General features: G+C 42.6%; 1 protein-coding gene across 1 annotated transcript in view; it reads left to right on the top strand.

Annotated features, from left to right (window-relative positions):
• PRTFDC1 (phosphoribosyl transferase domain containing 1) overlaps window positions 1–16,893 on the top strand; it is a 111,300-nt gene extending 94,407 nt beyond the window's left edge. Inside the window, 5 exon segments of the mRNA XM_061436037.1 lie at window positions 279–325; window positions 4,411–4,487; window positions 6,947–7,651; window positions 9,451–9,528; window positions 16,778–16,893. Of these exon segments, the coding sequence (XP_061292021.1) occupies window positions 279–325; window positions 4,411–4,487; window positions 6,947–6,994 (172 nt within the window). The 3' untranslated portion in view covers window positions 6,995–7,651; window positions 9,451–9,528; window positions 16,778–16,893.
• Window positions 16,894–19,523: the final 2,630 nt, after the last annotated feature.

Raw genomic sequence — 19,523 nt, 5'->3', positions numbered from 1 at the left:
ATGTATCTGAGCCCCTTTTTCCAATGCCTCTGTTAGCTGTTTCCAGGAGCAGCTGGCTGAGCCCCAGTGCCCACGCCCCTCTCCCTCCCTTTTATCCAGAATCTCACTGATAAGGAGACATAGGAGGGAATTCAAGGCTGTGCTGATGTCCCACATGCTTGAGGGGGAAAAAAAATGCACGTTTCAAATATATATTTTAATGATGTTCAATTCTATTTGTAATTCACAAACATGTTACCTGGATCACTGAAACATTTTTTTTTTTCTTTTAATGGTAGTTTGTTGGTGAAGAGAACACCTAGAAGTGATGGCTTTAGACCTGACTGTAAGTGTTTGAGGCGGGGCACGGTGGTTGTCGGTTGTTTATTGGCTAGTGGTGGTGTTTTGTGTTTAAGACTCTTTCCTTTCCTGGTTGTCAGCATTCCATGTGAAACGGAAGCTATAAAAGATTTGATGGCTCCATAAATGCTCTGTGTCTCCAGCAATAGAACCCTCTACAACCAGGGGTTTTCATTTTCTAATTACACCTTTCGCAGGAATTCTGTTGTGTACATTTGATGTTTTTATTTTTAGGTTTTTCTAAAATCTTTGCACCTTCATTCCTAAGAACTCAGCTAAAATGGGGTTTGGGGGTTGGAGGGAGATGTGACCCTCCAACCCTGGACTGACTTGGATGCATGGGATTCCTGCCTTGGCCTCTGACCCCACCTGTCTGTCCTCTCTGTGTCTCTGCTGGACGCAGAGAGGCACTGGGAAGGTTGAGGGGTTCTACCATCTCTAGGAACTGTGAGCAGACAATGCACAGTGCTGACCTTCAGCAAATCGGAATTTTAGCACACAAAGGGAAATCCGAGACTCTGCCCCACCATCTCCAAACACAAATATAACCACACAGAGAATTAGAGCAAATATCTCTAGATACCATCTTCACACTTCACTTCAGACATGTGTTCTCAAGGAGTTTTCTCATCTAAAGCAGTTTCCTCCATCCTCCCCAGGATACGAATAGTTGTAATGCCAGAAAGGATAAACAAGCTGCTTGATTATTTATTATTCTAACACTAGAGGCGATTTTTTTTTCACTTGCATAGGCAGACTTCGGCTGGATTTTTATAACTTACATTTGCACTGGGATAATTTGGCTACAGTTCTCATCAGCAAGCTGAACAAACATTAGCACGAGAAGCATGCTATGGATGGGTAATGTGCCAATGACATTGAACCAGTGATTCTTTATTCTGAAAACAAGTTGCATTCCTGGGTGGATGTCTTAAATCTAGACAATGTTAGCTCTGGCCAGATAGACCCAATAACATGTTCCTGTCTAGTTATTGGTTTGGGGAATATAATCTGAATATAGTTAGGGTTGGACAAGGTTAATAAACAGAAATCTTCCAAGGAAATAATCTAAGATACCATATAGAGAAAATTTCAACTGAAGTTGAAAGACATGCACTTCAGAAATATCCAACTAATTACAAATTTCTTGTGTCACAGCAACAGTATTAATAAAATAATAGCTAGCACTAGTAAGAGATTTGGAGAAGGTGATGGCATCCCACTCCAGTACTCTTGCCTGGAAAATCCCATGGACAGAGGAACCTGGTAGGCTGTACTCCATGGGGTCGCTAAGAGTCGGACATGACTGAGCAACTTCACTTTCACTTTTCGCTTTCATGCATTGGAGAAGGAAATGGCAACCCACTCCAGTGTTCCTGCCTGGAGAGTCCCAGGGACAGCGGAGCCTGGTGGGCTGCCGTCTATGGGGTTGCACAGAGTTGGATACAACTGAAGTGACTTAGCAGCAGCAGCAGCAGTAAGAGATTAATTTTTTTAATTAAAAAATTAAAGTGTAATTGATTTATAATGTCATGTTAATTTCCTGGTGTGCAGCACAGTGCTTCAGTTATATATTTGGATACACGCATGCATGCTTGGTCATGTCCAACTCTTTGCCACCCCATGGACTGTAGCCCACAAAGCTCCTCTGTCTATGGGATTTCCCAGGCAAGAATACTGGATTGCCATTTCCTACTTCAGGAAATCTTCCAGACTCAGGGATCGAACCCACCTCTCCTGTGTTGACAAGCAGATTCTACCACTGAGCTACCTGGGAAGCCCATTTGTATACATATATATTCTGTTTCAGATTCTTGTCCCTTATAGGTTATTACAAATTAATGAATATAGTTCCCTGTGCTATACAGTAGGTCCTTATATATGGAATCTAAAAAATAAGTTGCAGATGAACTTATTTACAAAATGGAAGAAGACTCATAGACATAGAGATTTTGGCGTGTCTGACTCCGTTTTAAGAGCTGCAAAGCGATGAACATGTTTAATCCTCACAGCTTTCTCTAAAGTAGGTGCTATTGCTATGCCCATTTTACAGATGATGAAACTGAACCCAGCCAGGTTAAAGAGCTTGCTGGGTCACAAAGCTGTACGTGTACAGTCACTGTTGAGCCCAGGCAATCTGATTACTATCATGGCTCTTACTCTTGCATTCCATCTGTAAGTAGCATCTGCAATCGCAAATATAAGGGTAGGAACTGCACTCACTTACCAGCTAGAGACCAGTCAACTCTTTCCTGGCTGTTCTCCTGACCTGCTGGTTCAAGATTCTTTACTCCATGACAGCTTTGAAGGCTTGACCTTTGGAACCAACTTTTCCCAGTCTGAGTCGCCCATGCCCATTGTAGAGATTGCGTTACTCACTGTAAAGTCATCATTATCTTTACAACCAGGGGTTCCTGGGAGTTGCTAATATTCTTTTAGCTAGCTCAGAATCTTTGTTTTTTGTCTTTCTTCCCTATTTCTGAGGCTTTGTACTTCTTGGTCCTTTTTCATAGTTGACTTTCTCCTCTGTGCTCAATGACACTTGTATCTTCTGACACCTTTTCTTCTGCTCTGCTTCTCCTCTGATTATTTTTCTCAAGAAACCTACAGTTTGGAGGGCTCAAAAGGGCTTTCTAACAGTGACACACAATGCAATCCTTAGAAAAACAAGTCCCTCCCCTCTAGCACTTTCTGCGAGCAGTAACCAGTTGGTTTCTCCATGTGAAAGCATCCTTGATCAGAAGGACCAACGAGGAGGTGAGTAGTCAACCACAGAGGTAACTTTCTCTGTGCTGTAAGTCCACTGGCTATGCCAAAGTACTGTTTTGTAAAAGTAAGCAAGTACATCTCTCATTTGTAATACTATAATAAACTAACAGAGGATTCCCCAACACTGGAAAGAATTTGAAAAATCACTGGGCTATAGGCACATTTATTCAGTTTTAAAATCTGAGGAAGAAGAACTATTTCATGCTCCTTAAGAATCCTTTTCAGGGACTTCCCTCGGTCTAGTGATTAAGACTTTGCCAGGTTAGATCCCTGGTTGGGAATCTGAGATTCCCACATGCCTCATGGGCAAAAAACCAAAACATAAAACAGAAGCAATACTGAAACAAATTCAATAAAGACTTTTAAAATGGTGCACATTAAAAATCTTTTTAAAAATTCCTTTTCAATAAAAATCATCTTTCATATATTCATTTTTTTACTTAACCTGAGTACCTTAATGGGCTGTGGCTCAGTGGAAAAGAATCTTCCTGCAAATGCAGGAGACGTGGGTTCGAGCCCTGGGTTGGAAGGATCCCCTGGAGAAGGAAATGGCAAACCCACTCCAGTATTCTTGCCTGGAAAATTCCATGAACAGAGGAACCTGGCAGGCTACAGTCCACGGGGTCCCAAAGAATCCGATACAACTGAGCGACTGAGCACACAAGCACAGTCTCATCCTGCCTGCGGTGGAGACAGAGAGTTAATTGCTATCATCTGCATGTGGATTCAAAGACTAGCCTTGGAGCAACCCTCAGCATGTCTTCCTCAAGCTGAACGGTCCTGTCTCCTTTCACCTTGTCTCTCAGGTTTTGCTTTCTAGCCCTTTATCCAGCCGAGGACACTGAGTGCGGTGGGAGGATGGCTTCCTATTGCAACAGCCTGTCCCTATTCACATATTACAGCATTGGGATGCCTTCTGATTGAACTGCACTTCATGCTTTTTGCAGTGTTTCCTTTGGCACGATATTGTTGGATACTGCTTGCTTTGAAAAAGCAGCGCTGTATGCCTGACTCAGGCATACTTCTTGTTTTCAACGGGGCATCCTGAGCCCTTTCTCAGCTCTGTCTACAAGGATTGCAGTCATTTTTCACTGTCTGTTTATTGGTTTGTCCTGTGTCCCTGAGTAGGCACTCTGGCCCAGGTCCTGCTGGGTTCATCTTACGCGTTGTCTGTCACTTTTCTCACTTACTTCTGCCTAATGGAAGGTCCTCACAACTTTAAGTGCTAACAACAGCTTATGGTGGCTTTATTTTTATGTTATTTAAATTGTGTTCTTTTTTCCCCTCCCTCTCTCTGTTCAGATGCTGGATTTGAGATTCCAAACTTATTTGTGGTGGGTTATGCCTTAGATTACAATGAATACTTCAGAGATCTAAATGTAAGTCTTGCATGCAAATCCCTAACTCCGTTTTCACAAGAACATTGCAATGATACCAATTTAACAGATTTTAAAAATAGCCATAATGATGACTGCCATTTATTGAGTGTCTTCTGTGTCAGGAATGTTCCGGGCACTTGGCATTCTTAGTCTCAGTGAATTCCCACCACTGCCCAGCAAGGTTGGTATTAGGATGATGGAAGCAGTTATGATTGTCTCTATTTCGTACGAAGGAAATAAGCAGAAAGACAGCTTGCTGCAGAGTTTTCTCCATCGTCATCAACTGTGTCTCCATTGACCATACTAACAGTCAATACTCAATAAACTGTTTAGTGTCAGTGCTTGAGATCTAGAAGCCTCCAGTTACACTGGCTTGTAGCTCATAACTCTTTCCCCTTGGGAGAAATGGCTATAGACATGGACCCTCAGGTGTGTGACCCTGACCACTGCTGAATGATCTGGAGATAAACATCTAACCCAAAGTGGACCAGTCTGTCTCTCTCCCCTAGAATTTAGAAACTTAAACCAAGAGCCACAGAGACCAAGGGGTTTCGGGCCTAGGCCTGGGCTGGTTTCTGGAGCCTGTTTCTGGCTTCCAGTTGCTGCGCTACTCTGCTCTTCCTCTGCCTTTGCGAGCTACCCCAGTCTCCTACCAGTAATAGCCCCCTGCACCCCCCACCGCTTTGCTTACGTTAACCCAGCGCCATTTCTGTTGCTTGCCATCAAAATAATTCTGACACATTTCTGGCTACCCAAAAAGGATCAAAGGAAAGTCAGTACCTGTGTTTACTACAGCTGTTTCTCTGTTCACTGTAGAAGCTGTAACTTCACCAGTAGGATATGCTGTCTCCACCACTACCTATATTCCACAACCCTCAGCATATATCTCGTTGTTACAGACCTACAAAGCCAGGTTCAGAAAAGAGTTCAAAACTCAGTGAAGAAATTTTTGCCTTAGTGGGTCTCTTTAGATTTTACAGATATCTGCATGTGTACACATATATGTGTGTGTGCATATACATAATATGTATATGTATACATAATGCATTCACATACAAATACATACACATATAAATAAATACATATTGGGTTGGCCAAAAAGTTTGTTCATCTTTTTCCATAAGATGGCCCTGGTAGTGCTTGGTTGTTTTTAACTTCATTCAGAGCAGTTTTGTTAGATTGTATTGTGACAGCTGTCATATCAATGTGCATCGTTTTTAAAAAAAATCAAAATTGGTGAATTTTTGTGTGACCATTTTAATAGTGAAGATGGAAGAAAAAAGCAACATTGTTGACATGTTATGTTTAATTACTTCAAGAAAGGTAAAGACACAACCGAAACGCAGAAAAAGACTTACGCTGTGTATGGAGAAGGTGCAGTGACTGGTGAAATGTGTCTAGTGCAGTTTGCAAAGTTTCGTGCTAGAGATTTCTTGCTAGACAGTGCTCCGTGGTCGGGTAGACCAGTTGAAGTTTATAGCCATCAAATCAAGACATTAATTGAGAATAATCAATGTTATACCATGTGGGAGATAGCCAACATACTCAAAATATCCAAATCAAGCATTGAAAACCATTTGTACCAGCTTGGTTATGCTGATCACTTTGGTGTTTGGGTTCCACATAAGTTTAGCAAAACAAAAAACCTTCTTGACCATATTTCCACATGTGATTCTCTATTGAAACATAAGGAAAATGTTGTCTTTAAAACAAATTGTGATGGGTGATGAAACGTGGATACTGTACAATAATGTGGAATGGAAGTGGTTTGGGGGCAACCAAAGTGAATCATCACCAACCACACCAAATGCCAGTCTTCATCCAAAGAAGGTGATGTTGTGTATATGGTGGGATTTGCAGGGAATCCTCTATTATGAGCTTTTCCTGGAAAACCAAACGATTCATTCCAACAAGTACTGTACCCAGTTAGACCAACTGAAAGCAGCTCTCAAACAGAAAATGCATTATCTTCCATCAGGATAACGCAAGATTGCATGTTTCTTTGATGACCAGGCAAAAGCTGTTCCAGCTTAGCTGAGAAGTTCTGATACATCCACTGTATTCACCAGACATTGCATCTTCGATGCCCATTTATTTTGGTCTTTACAAAATTCTCTTCATGGAAAAAAAAAAAATTACAATTCCTTGGAAGGCTATAAAAGGCACTAGCAACAGTCCTTTGCTCAGAAAGATAAAAAGTTTTGAGAAGACGGAGTTATGAAGTTGCCTGAAAAATGGCAGAAAGTAGTGGAACAAAACAACAAATATGTTGTTCAATAAAGTTCTTGGTGAAAACTGTATCTTTGATTTTTACTTAAAAACCAAAGGAACTTTTTGGCCAGGCCAATTCATATGTATTTAAATGAAGAGTAATGAAGTAGGAGATATTACTGCATCCCATTTTCTGCACTTCTTATTTTGTTAAGAGGCTGATGCATTTAAATCCTTTATTGTTTCAGCACATATGTGTGATCAATGAACACGGCAAAGAAAAACATAGAGTCTAAAGAAGTAAAATTTTACCATCGTATCTCCAGATAACATCCTACTTAATGACTACACTCAGGAAGTCAGCATGTAAAATATGTCTCCCAGGCATCTTCACTCAGCAGGACTTAAAATGGAAAAAAAATTTTTTTTAATGAATGAGCTTTCTTTTCTGAGATTATAACATAACATAAAGAGTCCCAAAGGTTTTTAAGGAAAAGAAAGCAATGCTTTTATTTGACTTGTTCCAAATTAAACACTCCACCTTGTGACTCACAAGTTCAGTCCACCTTCACACCCCTGAGAAACTCCTTCTTTTGTTTTGATAAAGTCATTATGGTTGATTACTATACCTGCACCTACTTACTCAAATATTTTTCAGTTAAGTTTTTTTTTTTTTTTAGTACTTCATTTTGGTGATATTTCACAATCTTAAAACCCAGAAGCCTTTTCAGTGAACCTCTGAGCCCATATACTAGAAATGCAACTGGATTCCATACTAATAAAGAAGGAAAAGGACAATTTAATATAAATTTCTGTTTGCAGACTTCTGACAGGCCATTATGATCTGCTTTGACAAAGCCTCTCTGAACAGCAGCGTTCAGTGCATCTTAATGATGTTATGAAATGGGCCTTTGCCCAGTGCTCTTGATTGGAGCTTCCGGTATGTGATAACGGTATGTCATGTATGCGTGGATGTACTCAACTGTGTTTAATACTCTGAATTTTAAATAGAAAAAACACAATGGCAGCAAGGACCCTGGTCTCTCAGCAGCACTCGTTTATGCGCTTGAGACGTGAGCAAATAGCAAAATTGCGGGGGGGAGGGGAAGGTGTTTTCAGTGCTTGAAACTGGGCAAGTATAAATTGTGCTTGTATTTCCGTCAGAGGGCCAGGCACTATTATGTATTATCCTAAAGAAGAATACAGAGGCTGAATACTTTTTTAAGTGGCCTTATGAGGCTGATCACATAACCCAGTGCGCTACAGAAAACTAGGATACTTAAAAGTTTTTTTCTGAATAACATTTTTTTCCATTTCCACTGTTTTATGAGAGGTTGTCTAATTTATGGGGATTTTAATTGAAAATAAACTTGAGTGCCAGTAGAGCTGTTTTTTCCTCACTTCCTAAAAGGAGCAAATGCAAAATAAATAACTAAGCAGCCTTTGTTTGGTTCTGAACTGTATGTGGTGTATTGTTATCGGGTTCCAGCTTCCTTTAAAGTAATAAAGAATAAGAAAACTTGTTATGTCTCATAACTGCTTACTGTTTTTCTTCCGCCTTCATATCTTTTATATACTTGGCAGCCAGTAAACTGTGTGTGAGCCAGTAGCTTAAATATACGGCTGCATATGTCTTCCCTGTGGCTTTATTTTTGTTAACCTGGAAAAAATCCAGTATATGCACCAATATAAGCAAACGATTAAGCCAGGCTTGATCTGCTGCTTTTTTTTTTCTCTCTCTCTCTTCTTAAGCTTGTTTGTAAGAACAAGGAATTTGAGTTGTAGAAAGAAGATTTTCCTGCATATCTTTGTTCCAGTCAGAGAAGAAAATAAACCACACCCAGCTATCCCAAGGGGCCAGCAGGCAGAGGGAATTCTTTCTAGCTTTGTTCTACAGAAGAATCGGTATCCAAGTTATAGGTTGAAAATTCAGTCTAACTGGCCAGTTTCTTGAACTATCAACATGAATCTTCTATATATAATTTCCCACTATGCCACATTTATATCAGAGGACCTAGGAAAATCTAAAGACATTTGATTTTAAATATAAAATTAGCCAGAAAGTATGTATGATTGAAAGATTTTCTTGAAAATGTTGAATTTTAGTAAACATCAGTATCATGTTTGAGGACTGTAAGTTTATTCAGATTAGAAAGGAAATTGATCTACATCACAAGATTTTGAGAAGGAATTATGAGAGTTAATAGTGAAAAAGAAAAATTCATTAAACACACAAGAAAGGTAATCATTCCTGAAATGTTTTCCAGTCAGACAACATTTTAACAGTGATATCCAAGAACGTCATCTTGGGAAGAATATTATTTTCTTTTCTCTTGAAAACTCTAATCTGTTTAGTACCACTGAGTTTATTCAACCTAGACCAAAAATGTAAAAGCTTATCATCTGATTAACAACCATTGCATTTATTAATTTAGTGTCCCAAAGCTGAGTAATAAGGGGGAAAAATGTGTGGCATGTTTCCCTAGAAAAATTTGCATTTGGTTACAATCAACATAGTACTAATACTTTGGGATCTTTGAAACAGATCAGAAACCTTTGGTATAAACTGGCCCTTACTGAGCTGGAACATTTCACATACTGAACCAGGTACCCCCAAGCTGAACTATGTGAGGGTCATATCCTAATGTGTCTTTTTAACTTATTTTTTTATTGAAGGATAATTGCTTTACAGAATTTTATTGTTTTTAACCTTTGGATATCTTTGGGTATCACTTGTTTTGCCGTGTCTCAGGCCTGCGGAAACTGTGAACACAGCCACCTCCTCAGCCTCCTGTGCCATGAACTTCGATCTGCCCAGCGGAGACAGAAGGTAACCCATCCCACTTCTGAAGACCTGCTGTCATGGAAATATCGCCCCATTTTTGTAATCGAGTTACTGTGTTCTAGGAAATTGAAACCCTAAACCACACTCTCCACCCAGATGTCTGGCTAATTTGGGAAAAAAATAGCATTTGGGAGTTTACCATCATAAAGTTCCTTTGGGTCCCCTGATGACATCTGAGGCCTGGTGGGCCAGCGAGCTTTGTGAAGGGAAAAGAGAATCACAGGAGGGACTCTGGGAGTTGATGCTGGGACGTGTACAGAGTAAGGAAGGAGGATGTGGTAGGGAGGGCTGTGTGGCCCGTGGCCCCAGTCATACCCCGTGAGTGGATCTGACGCCAGCAGGAAGAGCTGTTTTCCTAGTAGTCTCCGTGCTACACAGTGGGGCAGCCGGGTGGGTCCCTGCATTTCACCGAGGATCCTGGTGCAGCTTTACCACAGGGAGGAGTCCTAGGAAGACATTTCCCTTTGAAGATCCCAAGGATTTTGATCTTGGGATGGGAAGAGTTGGGGGAGCTCTTGGGCTGGGAAGGGGGTCCACATCCAGGGTGCTTCATGAGATGTCCCCTCAAGAGACTTCATGGGCCACAGGTGTCCACAAGGGGCCAGAGCACCCCCATGAGATGAGTGTTGATGACGATGTGTGAGAAAGCTCTGGGTGCCCCAGAAACATAGCAGTCACCTGGATCATGCCGTCCACGATGCTGGTGCCCTGGGTGAGGATGGCTGGCCCTGGGGCAGGGGGTGGGGGGGGGAGAGGCTGAAATCCACCCACACTCCACTTGTTCAGCCTTGGACTGTGTCAGGCTTCAGGTAAGGGTGTCTTAAAGGGGTATCTTTTACTAGTCTACCAGAAAACAGTGCATTTTTTGTTTGTTTGTTTTTAGCAATTTCTCATCCAGGAGTGCTGAGTGCTGTGCTTAGTTGCTCAGTCATGTCTGACTCTTTGCAACCCAAAGGGCTGAGGCCCGCCAGGCTCTTCTGTCCATGGGGATTCACCAGGCAAGAATACCCATGCCCTCCAGGGTATCTTCTCAACCCAGGGATCGAGCCCAGGTCTCCCGTATTGTGGTGGATTCTTTACTGTCTGAGCCACCAAGGAAGCCCAAGAATACTGGAGTGGGTAACCTATCCCTTCTCCAGAGGATCTTCCTGATCCAGGAATTGAACTGGGGTCTCCTGCATTGCAGGCAGATTCTTTACCAGCTGAGCCACCAGGCAAGCCTGAGGTGGCTTTTTCTGCCAGAGTGAGATTTACTCAGAAATAGGTAGGGAAAAAGACAGGATGGATGCTGGAGTACCACATTTTCCAAGTGAGAGGAATAAGCCTGAACTAGTGTTCCTGTGACCTCATCCATATCCAGATCCTAGTGGGTGTTGACTAATGAGTAAGCTATGAGTAAGGATGGTGAAGTGTAGGCAACTTGTTCAAGAAATCTGGCTCTGAAGAGAAACCATAGCTAGATGGCTTTTGAAAGGTGGAAGAGGCTTGTGGGGACTTCCCTGGGGGTCCAGTGGGTAAGAAGCCTCCTGCCAGTGCAGGGGACACCAGTTGGATCCCTAGTCTGGGAAGATCTCACATGCTGCAGAGCAGCTAAGCCTGGCCAGTCCAGTGGTTAAGACTTCTTACTTCTGCCCCAACCACTGAAGCCTGAGCCCTAGAGCCAATGCTCTGCAACAAGAGAAGCCACTGCAATGAGAAGCCCTCGAACCACAACCAGAGAGTAGCCCTCACTTGCTGCAACTAGAGAAAGTCCACTCACAGCAACAAAGACCCAGCATAGCCACACACACACACACACACGGACACAAGATGAAAGAGGCTTGCATATCTTTATTTGCTATAGAGAACAAAAAAATCAAGCGAAATAGAGTGTATTCATTATCAACAGCTGTATAACAAATCACTCCAGAACTGAGTGGCTTAAACCAACAATAATTATTTCTTATCTTGCATGCTTCCAAGAGCTAGGAGTGTGGAGAGAGCCCAGTAGGGATGGCTCGTTTCTGCTCCATGATGGTGGTTGCTTCTGCAAGAAGATGCAAAGGCTAAGGGCTTATCTGTCCAGTGTGGCAGCCATTAGCCACATGCAGTTACTTGAATTTAAATGAAGTTAAATTTAAAATTTACTTTTCATTCACACCAACTACACTGTAGTTGCTCCATGGCCTCATATGATAGTAAGCACAAACAGAAAATATCCATAATTGCAGAAAGTTCTGTGGGTGGCTGTGATCTGAAGGCCTGTCTGGTGGTTGATGTTGGCCTTTAGCCTGAACTCCAGCTAAGGCTGGAATTCTGTGTGGTGTCTCCATGTGGTGTGGACTTCCTCACAGCATGGCGGCCGGGTCCCCAAGGCAAGTGCAGAGACAGAAGCAGGTGGATGCTGTATCGCTGCTTATGTGACAGGCTCGCTACTATCACGTTCTGTGAGTCAAAGCAGATACAGGGATTTTCCTGCATTCAAGGGGAGGGAACACAGATTGCCACCACTCGGGACAAATAGCAAGATTTCCTGCTTTTACTGCAGGAGTTCTGGGTTTGATCCCTGTTGGGGGTACTAAGATCCCACAAGCCATGAGATACGGCCAAATAAATAAATAAAATGTGATTTCTGTCTTTAAAAAAGGAAAAGAATAGCAACATCATATTGTAAGAAAATCAACTGAGGGACTTCCCTGTCCAGTCCAGTGGTTAAGACTCCTCACTTCTGATGCAGGAGGCATAGATTTGATCCCTGGTCAGGGAACTAGATCCCCCATACCACACGGTGCCACCAAAAAAAGAGAAAATCAAGTGAGATGGCATATGTATTGCTGTGGCCACTTTCAGAAACCAGAAGATGAGATCTGCCATAGAAAGACGATGTGCCCTCATTTCCCTACTAATAAGATTAGTGAAGGAATTGACTATTCAGTCATCATAATACATAATTGAATATATGCCTGCTTGCACAGATTCTTAAAGATTACAAAGTACTAGCTAGCCACGTGGGAAAATACGAGATGATGAAAAGAACAGCAGGCAGTAGCACACCTTGATTACAGAGATAGAAATACATGTCTTCCCACTGACAGTATCTGGAATAAATTAAGAAGACTTTGAAAGAGCAGTTTGATTTCTGTTAAGGTGCTTTAAGTTTGAAACATAAAAAACTAAAATAATTTTTTCTTGACAAGCATCCTATAGATAGATGTAAATTCATTTTAGTATTTCCATTTTTATATGAAAAAACTGCATAATAATTTGGCCAAGAAAGTGATTAAGGATGGGGCCCTTAAAAACACAATAAGATTTAAATGTAACAAGATATCCAGTTACATATATATATATATATATATATGTAGTTTTATATATATATAAAACAGTTACATATATATATATTACATATATTATACTAGAAACAATACTCACCAAATAAATTACAAAACAACAGATAACTCAGTACTAATCTATAAGATTTTTCAATGAAAACTGCTCTGATTTATCTAATTTCCTAATATTGAAAGACAGAACTGGTTGACTGGAAAAAGAAATCAATGTAATTTTTCTTATCTTTAGTAAGAATTTTGGCTCTGTTATGTGAAGAATATCATCAATATCTGAGAAAATGACTAATAGTATATAGCTACTGAGTGATTGCACAAATCCTTGTAATTGAATTCAAAAGAGATCTGTCATGAGCATAACAAAGCATCTCAGGAAAGATTTAAGCCCAGACATTGAGAATGTTGACATTTCATGAAAGATTTGGCTGCAGCTATCGTGGGGCTTCCCAGGTGGCAAAGGGGTAAAGAATTCACCTGCCAGTGCAGGAGACGCAGGAGACTCAGGTTCGATCCCTGGGCCACGAAGATCTGGAGGAGGAAATGGCTACCCACTCCAGCATTCTTGCCTGGGAAATCCCATGAACAGAGGAGTCCATGGGGTAACAAAGAGTTGGATGTGACTAAGCACGCTCACACACACACACTGTGATCAAGGGCTATGCGAGAACTTAACAGTAACTCAATGTAATTATTTAGCACAAAACTCAGAGGTAGGAATTGGCATCTCCACTTCAGAGATAAGGGAATGAGTATCAGAGAGATTAAATCGCTTACCCAGGGTTACACAGCTTTGTTCAAAGCCCATAAAAAGGGTTTGTGCCAACAGAGGACAAATAAAAGAATTTTGATGTTGTATCTAAGCTGTAACTTAAACAAGATAGACCTGAGAGGTTCCACTCTTTCAGTTAGAGGCAAAGGCATGAAATGCTGAAGCCAAAATTCCAAACCCAAGTAATTCTGACTTCTGTATCACTGAGCTCTACCTCCAGGCCCAGCCGGTCCTTTCCAGGCCTTGCTTTTATTCATCTATAAACCCAGAAGAGACAGATAGGCCTCCTCACTGTGTAGCTATGAGGAAAAATTCATTAATAGGAAACTGGTAAACGTATAGGCAATAGCACACATCGAGATGCTTATAATTAACTTGAGAAGAAGAGATGGCTTGAGATGTTTACTTGCATCAAACACTGGGCTTCTCTCTGGGTCCAGACTGCTAAAGCTGCTCCCATACAGAGAGGCCGCTTGGTGAAGTCAAATGTCATTGAATGTATAGAAGGTTCAGGGCAGAGGTGTTCAGTAGGAAGACAATCTAGGCAAGGTCACATGGTGAGCAAGGGCTCTAGAAGGAAGTGCTGATGTCTGTGCGATGTGCAGTTCATCTATTCCTAGTGCCATCAACAGAACGATGGTCCCCCAAAGATATCCACGCCCTCACGTGAGTACATTGCCACACGTGGCAAAAGGGACTTTGCAGCTGATTTTAAATTAAGGATGTTAAGACAGGAAGATTATCCTGGATTGTTCAGGTGGACCCATTGTAATCATAAGGGTCTTCATTAGAGACGAGCAGAAGAGTCAGAGAAGGATGTGATGGCAGAAGAAGAGGTCAGAGGCAGAGAAATTTGGAGATGCTCCACTGTGGGCTCTGAAGGTGGAGGAAGAGGCCATCAGCCGAGAAATGGAGGATGTCTCTAGAAACTGGAACCAGCGAGGAAATGGATTGTCCCCTAGAGCTTCTAAAAGAAACACCTTGGGGATTTCCCTGGTGGTCCAGTGGCTAAGAATCCACCTTGCAATGCAAGGGACTTGGGCTCGATCCTTGGTCAGGGAACTAGGGTCCCACATGCGACGAGCAACTGGGCTCGTGCGCGCTGCAATGAGAGAGGCTGTGTACCATGATGTAAGGGCCCACAGGACACAATGAAGATCCCAAGTGCCACAGCTAAGGCCCGAATCTGCCAAATAAATACATGTTTTTTTTTAAAAAAAGAAGCCTCTTGACTTAGTCTGGTCAGAGTTGTTTTGAACTTCTGGCTTCCAGAACTGCAAAATAACACATTCATATTGTTTTAAGTCACTGAACGTGTAACAGTTTGTTACAGCAGCCACCTGATACACCTCCTGTATGCCAGTGCTGTATGGCAGGCAAAGTTTTTCTTCCACAACCTCTACAAGGAGGCCGCACATCTAGAAATGGGGGTACCACACAAGACGGCCACCACACACTACCCCACTCCCCGCTGACAGAGCAGGAAGAGTGACGCGTGGAGGCCTGTCTCTCCACTGGAGTCAGTGACAGGGCAGGATAAACCCAGAGCATTTAAACATCCATGAGATACATTGATTATTTACTGCAGCTGAGTATTGCTAGACCTCCTTACTTTTGAATGACATAAAAAGTGCTGACTTTCTGCTGAACGCCTATGACTCAACACACCTGTGAAAAGCACACACCCCATCAGGGCTGTGTCTGTCTTACTCAATGTATCGTGTAAGCCCAGCATCACGCCTGGATGACAGTGAGAAGCGCCATCACCATTCCTGACACCATTAGGTCACTTCCTGGTTGCTACGGTAGTGATGTGTTGGGAAACGATGCATGGACCCATCTCGTGGTATTGCCTACGACTGGTTTGTTCCTCAGTGCCATGAAAGCAGGGCAGGTTCCTGAGGGCCAGCTGCCTCATGGTGTAACAAACGCTTTTAATGCCAGTTTCACTTCATGACATCATTTCCCACCACTTGTAGACACGCACTCTCTATGCCCGCCAGACAAGCCTGTTTGCTGCCTGTGTAGGTGGCTCTCACTGATGGCTCCTTTGTCCTTTGGCACAAGAGGTATTTATTTCCACGTTGCATGTTTTTTACTTTCTCTCTACAAATTCACAGCCCTCTTGTCTACCTCAGTAGGAAGCCAGGTGCACTTCTATTAATAGAAGCCCTTTGCAGGTTCCACTGCTCTAACCTGATCCTCCCTTGAACTCATGTCTCCTCTGTTCTTACTGTGACTGGATTCACAAGTGAAGAGTTGAGGAGAGAGTCAAGTGGTCTCTTTTGACCAGTGGTCCATTTTATGGATCGTGTGTATCCCCAGGGAAATTGTAAGCCTTGAGAAGGGAGGAATCGTGTCTTCAGTCTCCTCCCTGTTATATTTTTGCCAGGACATCAATTAGCACAGCATTTGGGCTTCAGTGAGTATTTGACAAATAGTTCTAACTTGTTTTGTTCTCTTTAAGATTTTTTGAGGTGGACTATTTTTAAAGTCTTTATTGAATTTGTTATAATACTGCTTCTTTTTTTTTTTTTTAGTGTTTTGGTTTTTAGGCCACAAATCATGTGGGATCTTCACTGCCTGACCAGAGATCAAACCCAGACCCCCTGATTTGGAAGGCTACGTCTTAACCACTGGACCGCCAGGGAAGTGCCTGGTCTCTTCTTTTCTGCAGGTGGAGATAGCGGACCTTGGTTTTGCTGGGGTTTCACCCTTGAGCCTCCCAGCCCTTCACTTACAAAATGAGGCAGTGGCTGGACCATGTCTAGAGGCTCTTTCAGGTCCAGAGTCCCACGGGCACATTTCTGTCTTAAGTGATGTCCCCCAGTCTGCCCTCTCCTTTCCTGCTGCCACTATCTGAGCCTTCTGAAACCCTCCTACCGTCATCAGCAGTCTAGAGGCATATTGGATGCTCACGGTCAGCCCGGGCAGCTGCAACACTCAGGAGCACTCTACGTGTGGGGCATGGCCTTCTGAGCGGATCTATGGAGGGTCTCCTTGTGTTTGAATAATTGGCAGACATGAATATAAGCAGCCTTTTGGGGTTGCCGCTCCAAATGCCTTCCGTACTCAGATTAACAAGGCTTCTTCCCCCTTCCTCTCTTGTATCTCCTCAAAACACTGCCTGCCCTGGAAGCCCTCTCAATGCCCCCTTGAGACGTGCCTGTCCCATGCAAGAGCTATGGATGCCATTCCATCACAGACATGGGGAGGAGGAGATTACCTGCACAGGTGGCTTCACAGAGATGCTGGGTATGTATCTGATAAGGCAAGTTATGAACTTGGGCAAGTTAGTCAACCTCGGACTTCCCTGGTGGTCCAGTGGTTAGGACTTCCCGTTTCCCCTGCAGGGGGTGCTGGTTTGATCCCCGGTCAAGGAACTAACATTCCATAAGCCATGTGGCATGGCCAAAAGGAAAGTTGTTCACCCTCTCCATGCCTCAGTTTCCTTATCTGTAAAATGAGACCAAGAATGGTACTTACCTCACAAGGTTCTGGTGAGGGTTCAGGGAGTTAGAACTAGGCCTGCTACTTAATAAGTGCTTTAGTACCTGTTGGTTATTGTTATTATCATCGTCATTATTGGGGAGCTATTTCAAGTTAAGGCTTTTATGGTGGCTCAGAGGTAAAGAATCCATCTGCCAGTGCTGAAGACTCGGGTTCTATCCCTGGGTCAGGAAGAGCCCCTGGAAAATGAAATGGCAACCCACTCCAGTATTGTTGCCTGGGAAATCCCATGGACAGAGGAGCCTGTAGAGCTACAGTCCATGAAGTTGCAAAGACTCAGACATGACTTAGTGTTCAGTTCAGTTCAGCCACTCAGTCTTGTCCGACTCTTTGCGACCCCATGAACCGCAGCACGCCAGGCCTCCCTATCCATCACCAACTCCCGGAGTCCATGCAAACCCATGTCCATTGAGTCGATGATGCTATCCAACCATCTTTTCCTCTGTCGTCCCCTTCTCCTCCTGCCCTCAATCTTTCCCAGCATCAGGGTCTTTTCAAATGAGTCAGATCTTTGCATGAGGTGGCCAAAGTATTGGAGTTTCAGCTTCAACATCAGTCCTTCCAATAAACACCCAGGACTGATCTCCTTTAGGATGGACTGGTTGGATGTCCTTGCAGTCCAAGAGACTCTCAAGAGTCTTATCCAACACCACAGTTCAAAAGCATCAATTCTTCAGCACTCAGCTATCTTCACAGTCCAACTCTCACATCCATACATGACCACAGGAAAAACCATGGCCTTGACTAGACGGACTTTGTTGACAAAGTAATGTCTCTGCTTTTTAATATGCTACCTAGGTTGGTCATAACTTTCCTTCCAAGGAGTAAGCGTCTTTTAATTTCATGGCTGCAATCACCATCTACAGTGATTTTCGAGCCCAGAAAAATAAAGTCAGCCACTGTTTCCACTGTTTCCCCATCTATTTGCCATGAAGTGATGGGACCGGATGCCATGATCTTAGTTTTCTTAATGTTGAGCTTTAAGCCAGCTTTTTCACTCTCCTCTTTTACTTTCATCAAGAGGTTCTTTAGTTCTTCACTTTCTGCCATAAGGGTGATGTCATCTGCATATCTGAGGTTATTTTTATTTCTCCTGGCAATCTTGATTCCAGTTTGTGCTTCTTCCAGCCTAGCATTTCTCATGATGTACTCTGCATATAAGTTAAATAAGCAGGGTGACAATATACAGCCTTGACGTACTCCTTTTCCTGTTTGGAACCAGTCTGTTGTCCTAGAACTAACACCCAAAAACGATGTCCTTTTCATTATAGGGGACTGGAATGCAAAAGTAACAAGTCAAAAAACACCTGGAGTAACAGGCAAATTTGGCCTTGGAGTACAGAATGAAGCAGGGCAAAGGCTAATAGAGTTTTGCCAAGAGAACTCACTGGTCATAGCAAACACTGTCTCCCAACAACACAAGAGAAGACTCTACACATGGACATCACCAGATGGTCAACACTGAAATCAGATTGATTATATTCTTTGCAGCCAAAGATGGAGAAGCTCTATACAGTCAGCAAAAACAAGACTGGGAGCTGACTGTGGCTCAGATCATGAACTCCTTATTGCCAAATTCAGACTTAAATTGAAGAAAGTGGAGAAAACCACTAGACCATTCAGGTATGACCTAAATAAAATCCCTTATGACTATACAGTGGAAGTGAGAAATAGATTTAAGGGACTAGATCTGATAGAGTGCCTGATGAACTATGGACAGAGGTTTGTGACATTGTACAGGAGACAGGAATCAAGACCATCCCCAAGAAAAAGAAATACAAAAAAGCAAAATGGCTATCTGAGAAGGCCTTACAAATAGTTGTGAAAACAAGTGAAGCGAAAAGCAAAGGAGAAAAGGAAAGATATAAGCATCTGAATACAGAGTTCCAAAGAATAGCAAGGAGAGATAAGAAAGCCTTCCTCAGTGATCAATGTAAAGAAATAGAGGAAAACAACAGAATGGGAAAGACTAGAGATCTCATCAAGAAAATTAGAGATACCAAGGGAACATTTCATGCAAAGATGGGCTCAATAAAGGACAGAAATGGTGTGGACCTAACAGAATCAGAAGATATTAAGAAGAGGTGACAAGAATACACAGAAGAACTGTACAAAAAGTCTTCGCGACCCAGATAATCACGATGGTGTGACCACTCACCTAGAGCCAGACATCCTGGAATGTGAAGTCAAGTAGGCCTTAGGAAGTATCACTACGAACAAAGCTAGTGAAGGTGATGGAATTCCAGTTGAGCTATTTCAGATCCTGAAAGATGATGCTGTGAAAGTGCTGCACTCAATATGCCAGCAAATATGACATATCTGGGCTGTGCTTTGCTGGAGCAGCTGTGAAGAGTTACCCCACATCCAAGGTAAGA

Source organism: Bos javanicus, chromosome 13 (genome assembly GCF_032452875.1).
Source record: "Bos javanicus breed banteng chromosome 13, ARS-OSU_banteng_1.0, whole genome shotgun sequence".
NCBI classification, from domain to species: domain Eukaryota; kingdom Metazoa; phylum Chordata; class Mammalia; order Artiodactyla; family Bovidae; genus Bos; species Bos javanicus.
This window is presented reverse-complemented; position numbering and strand designations above follow the sequence as displayed.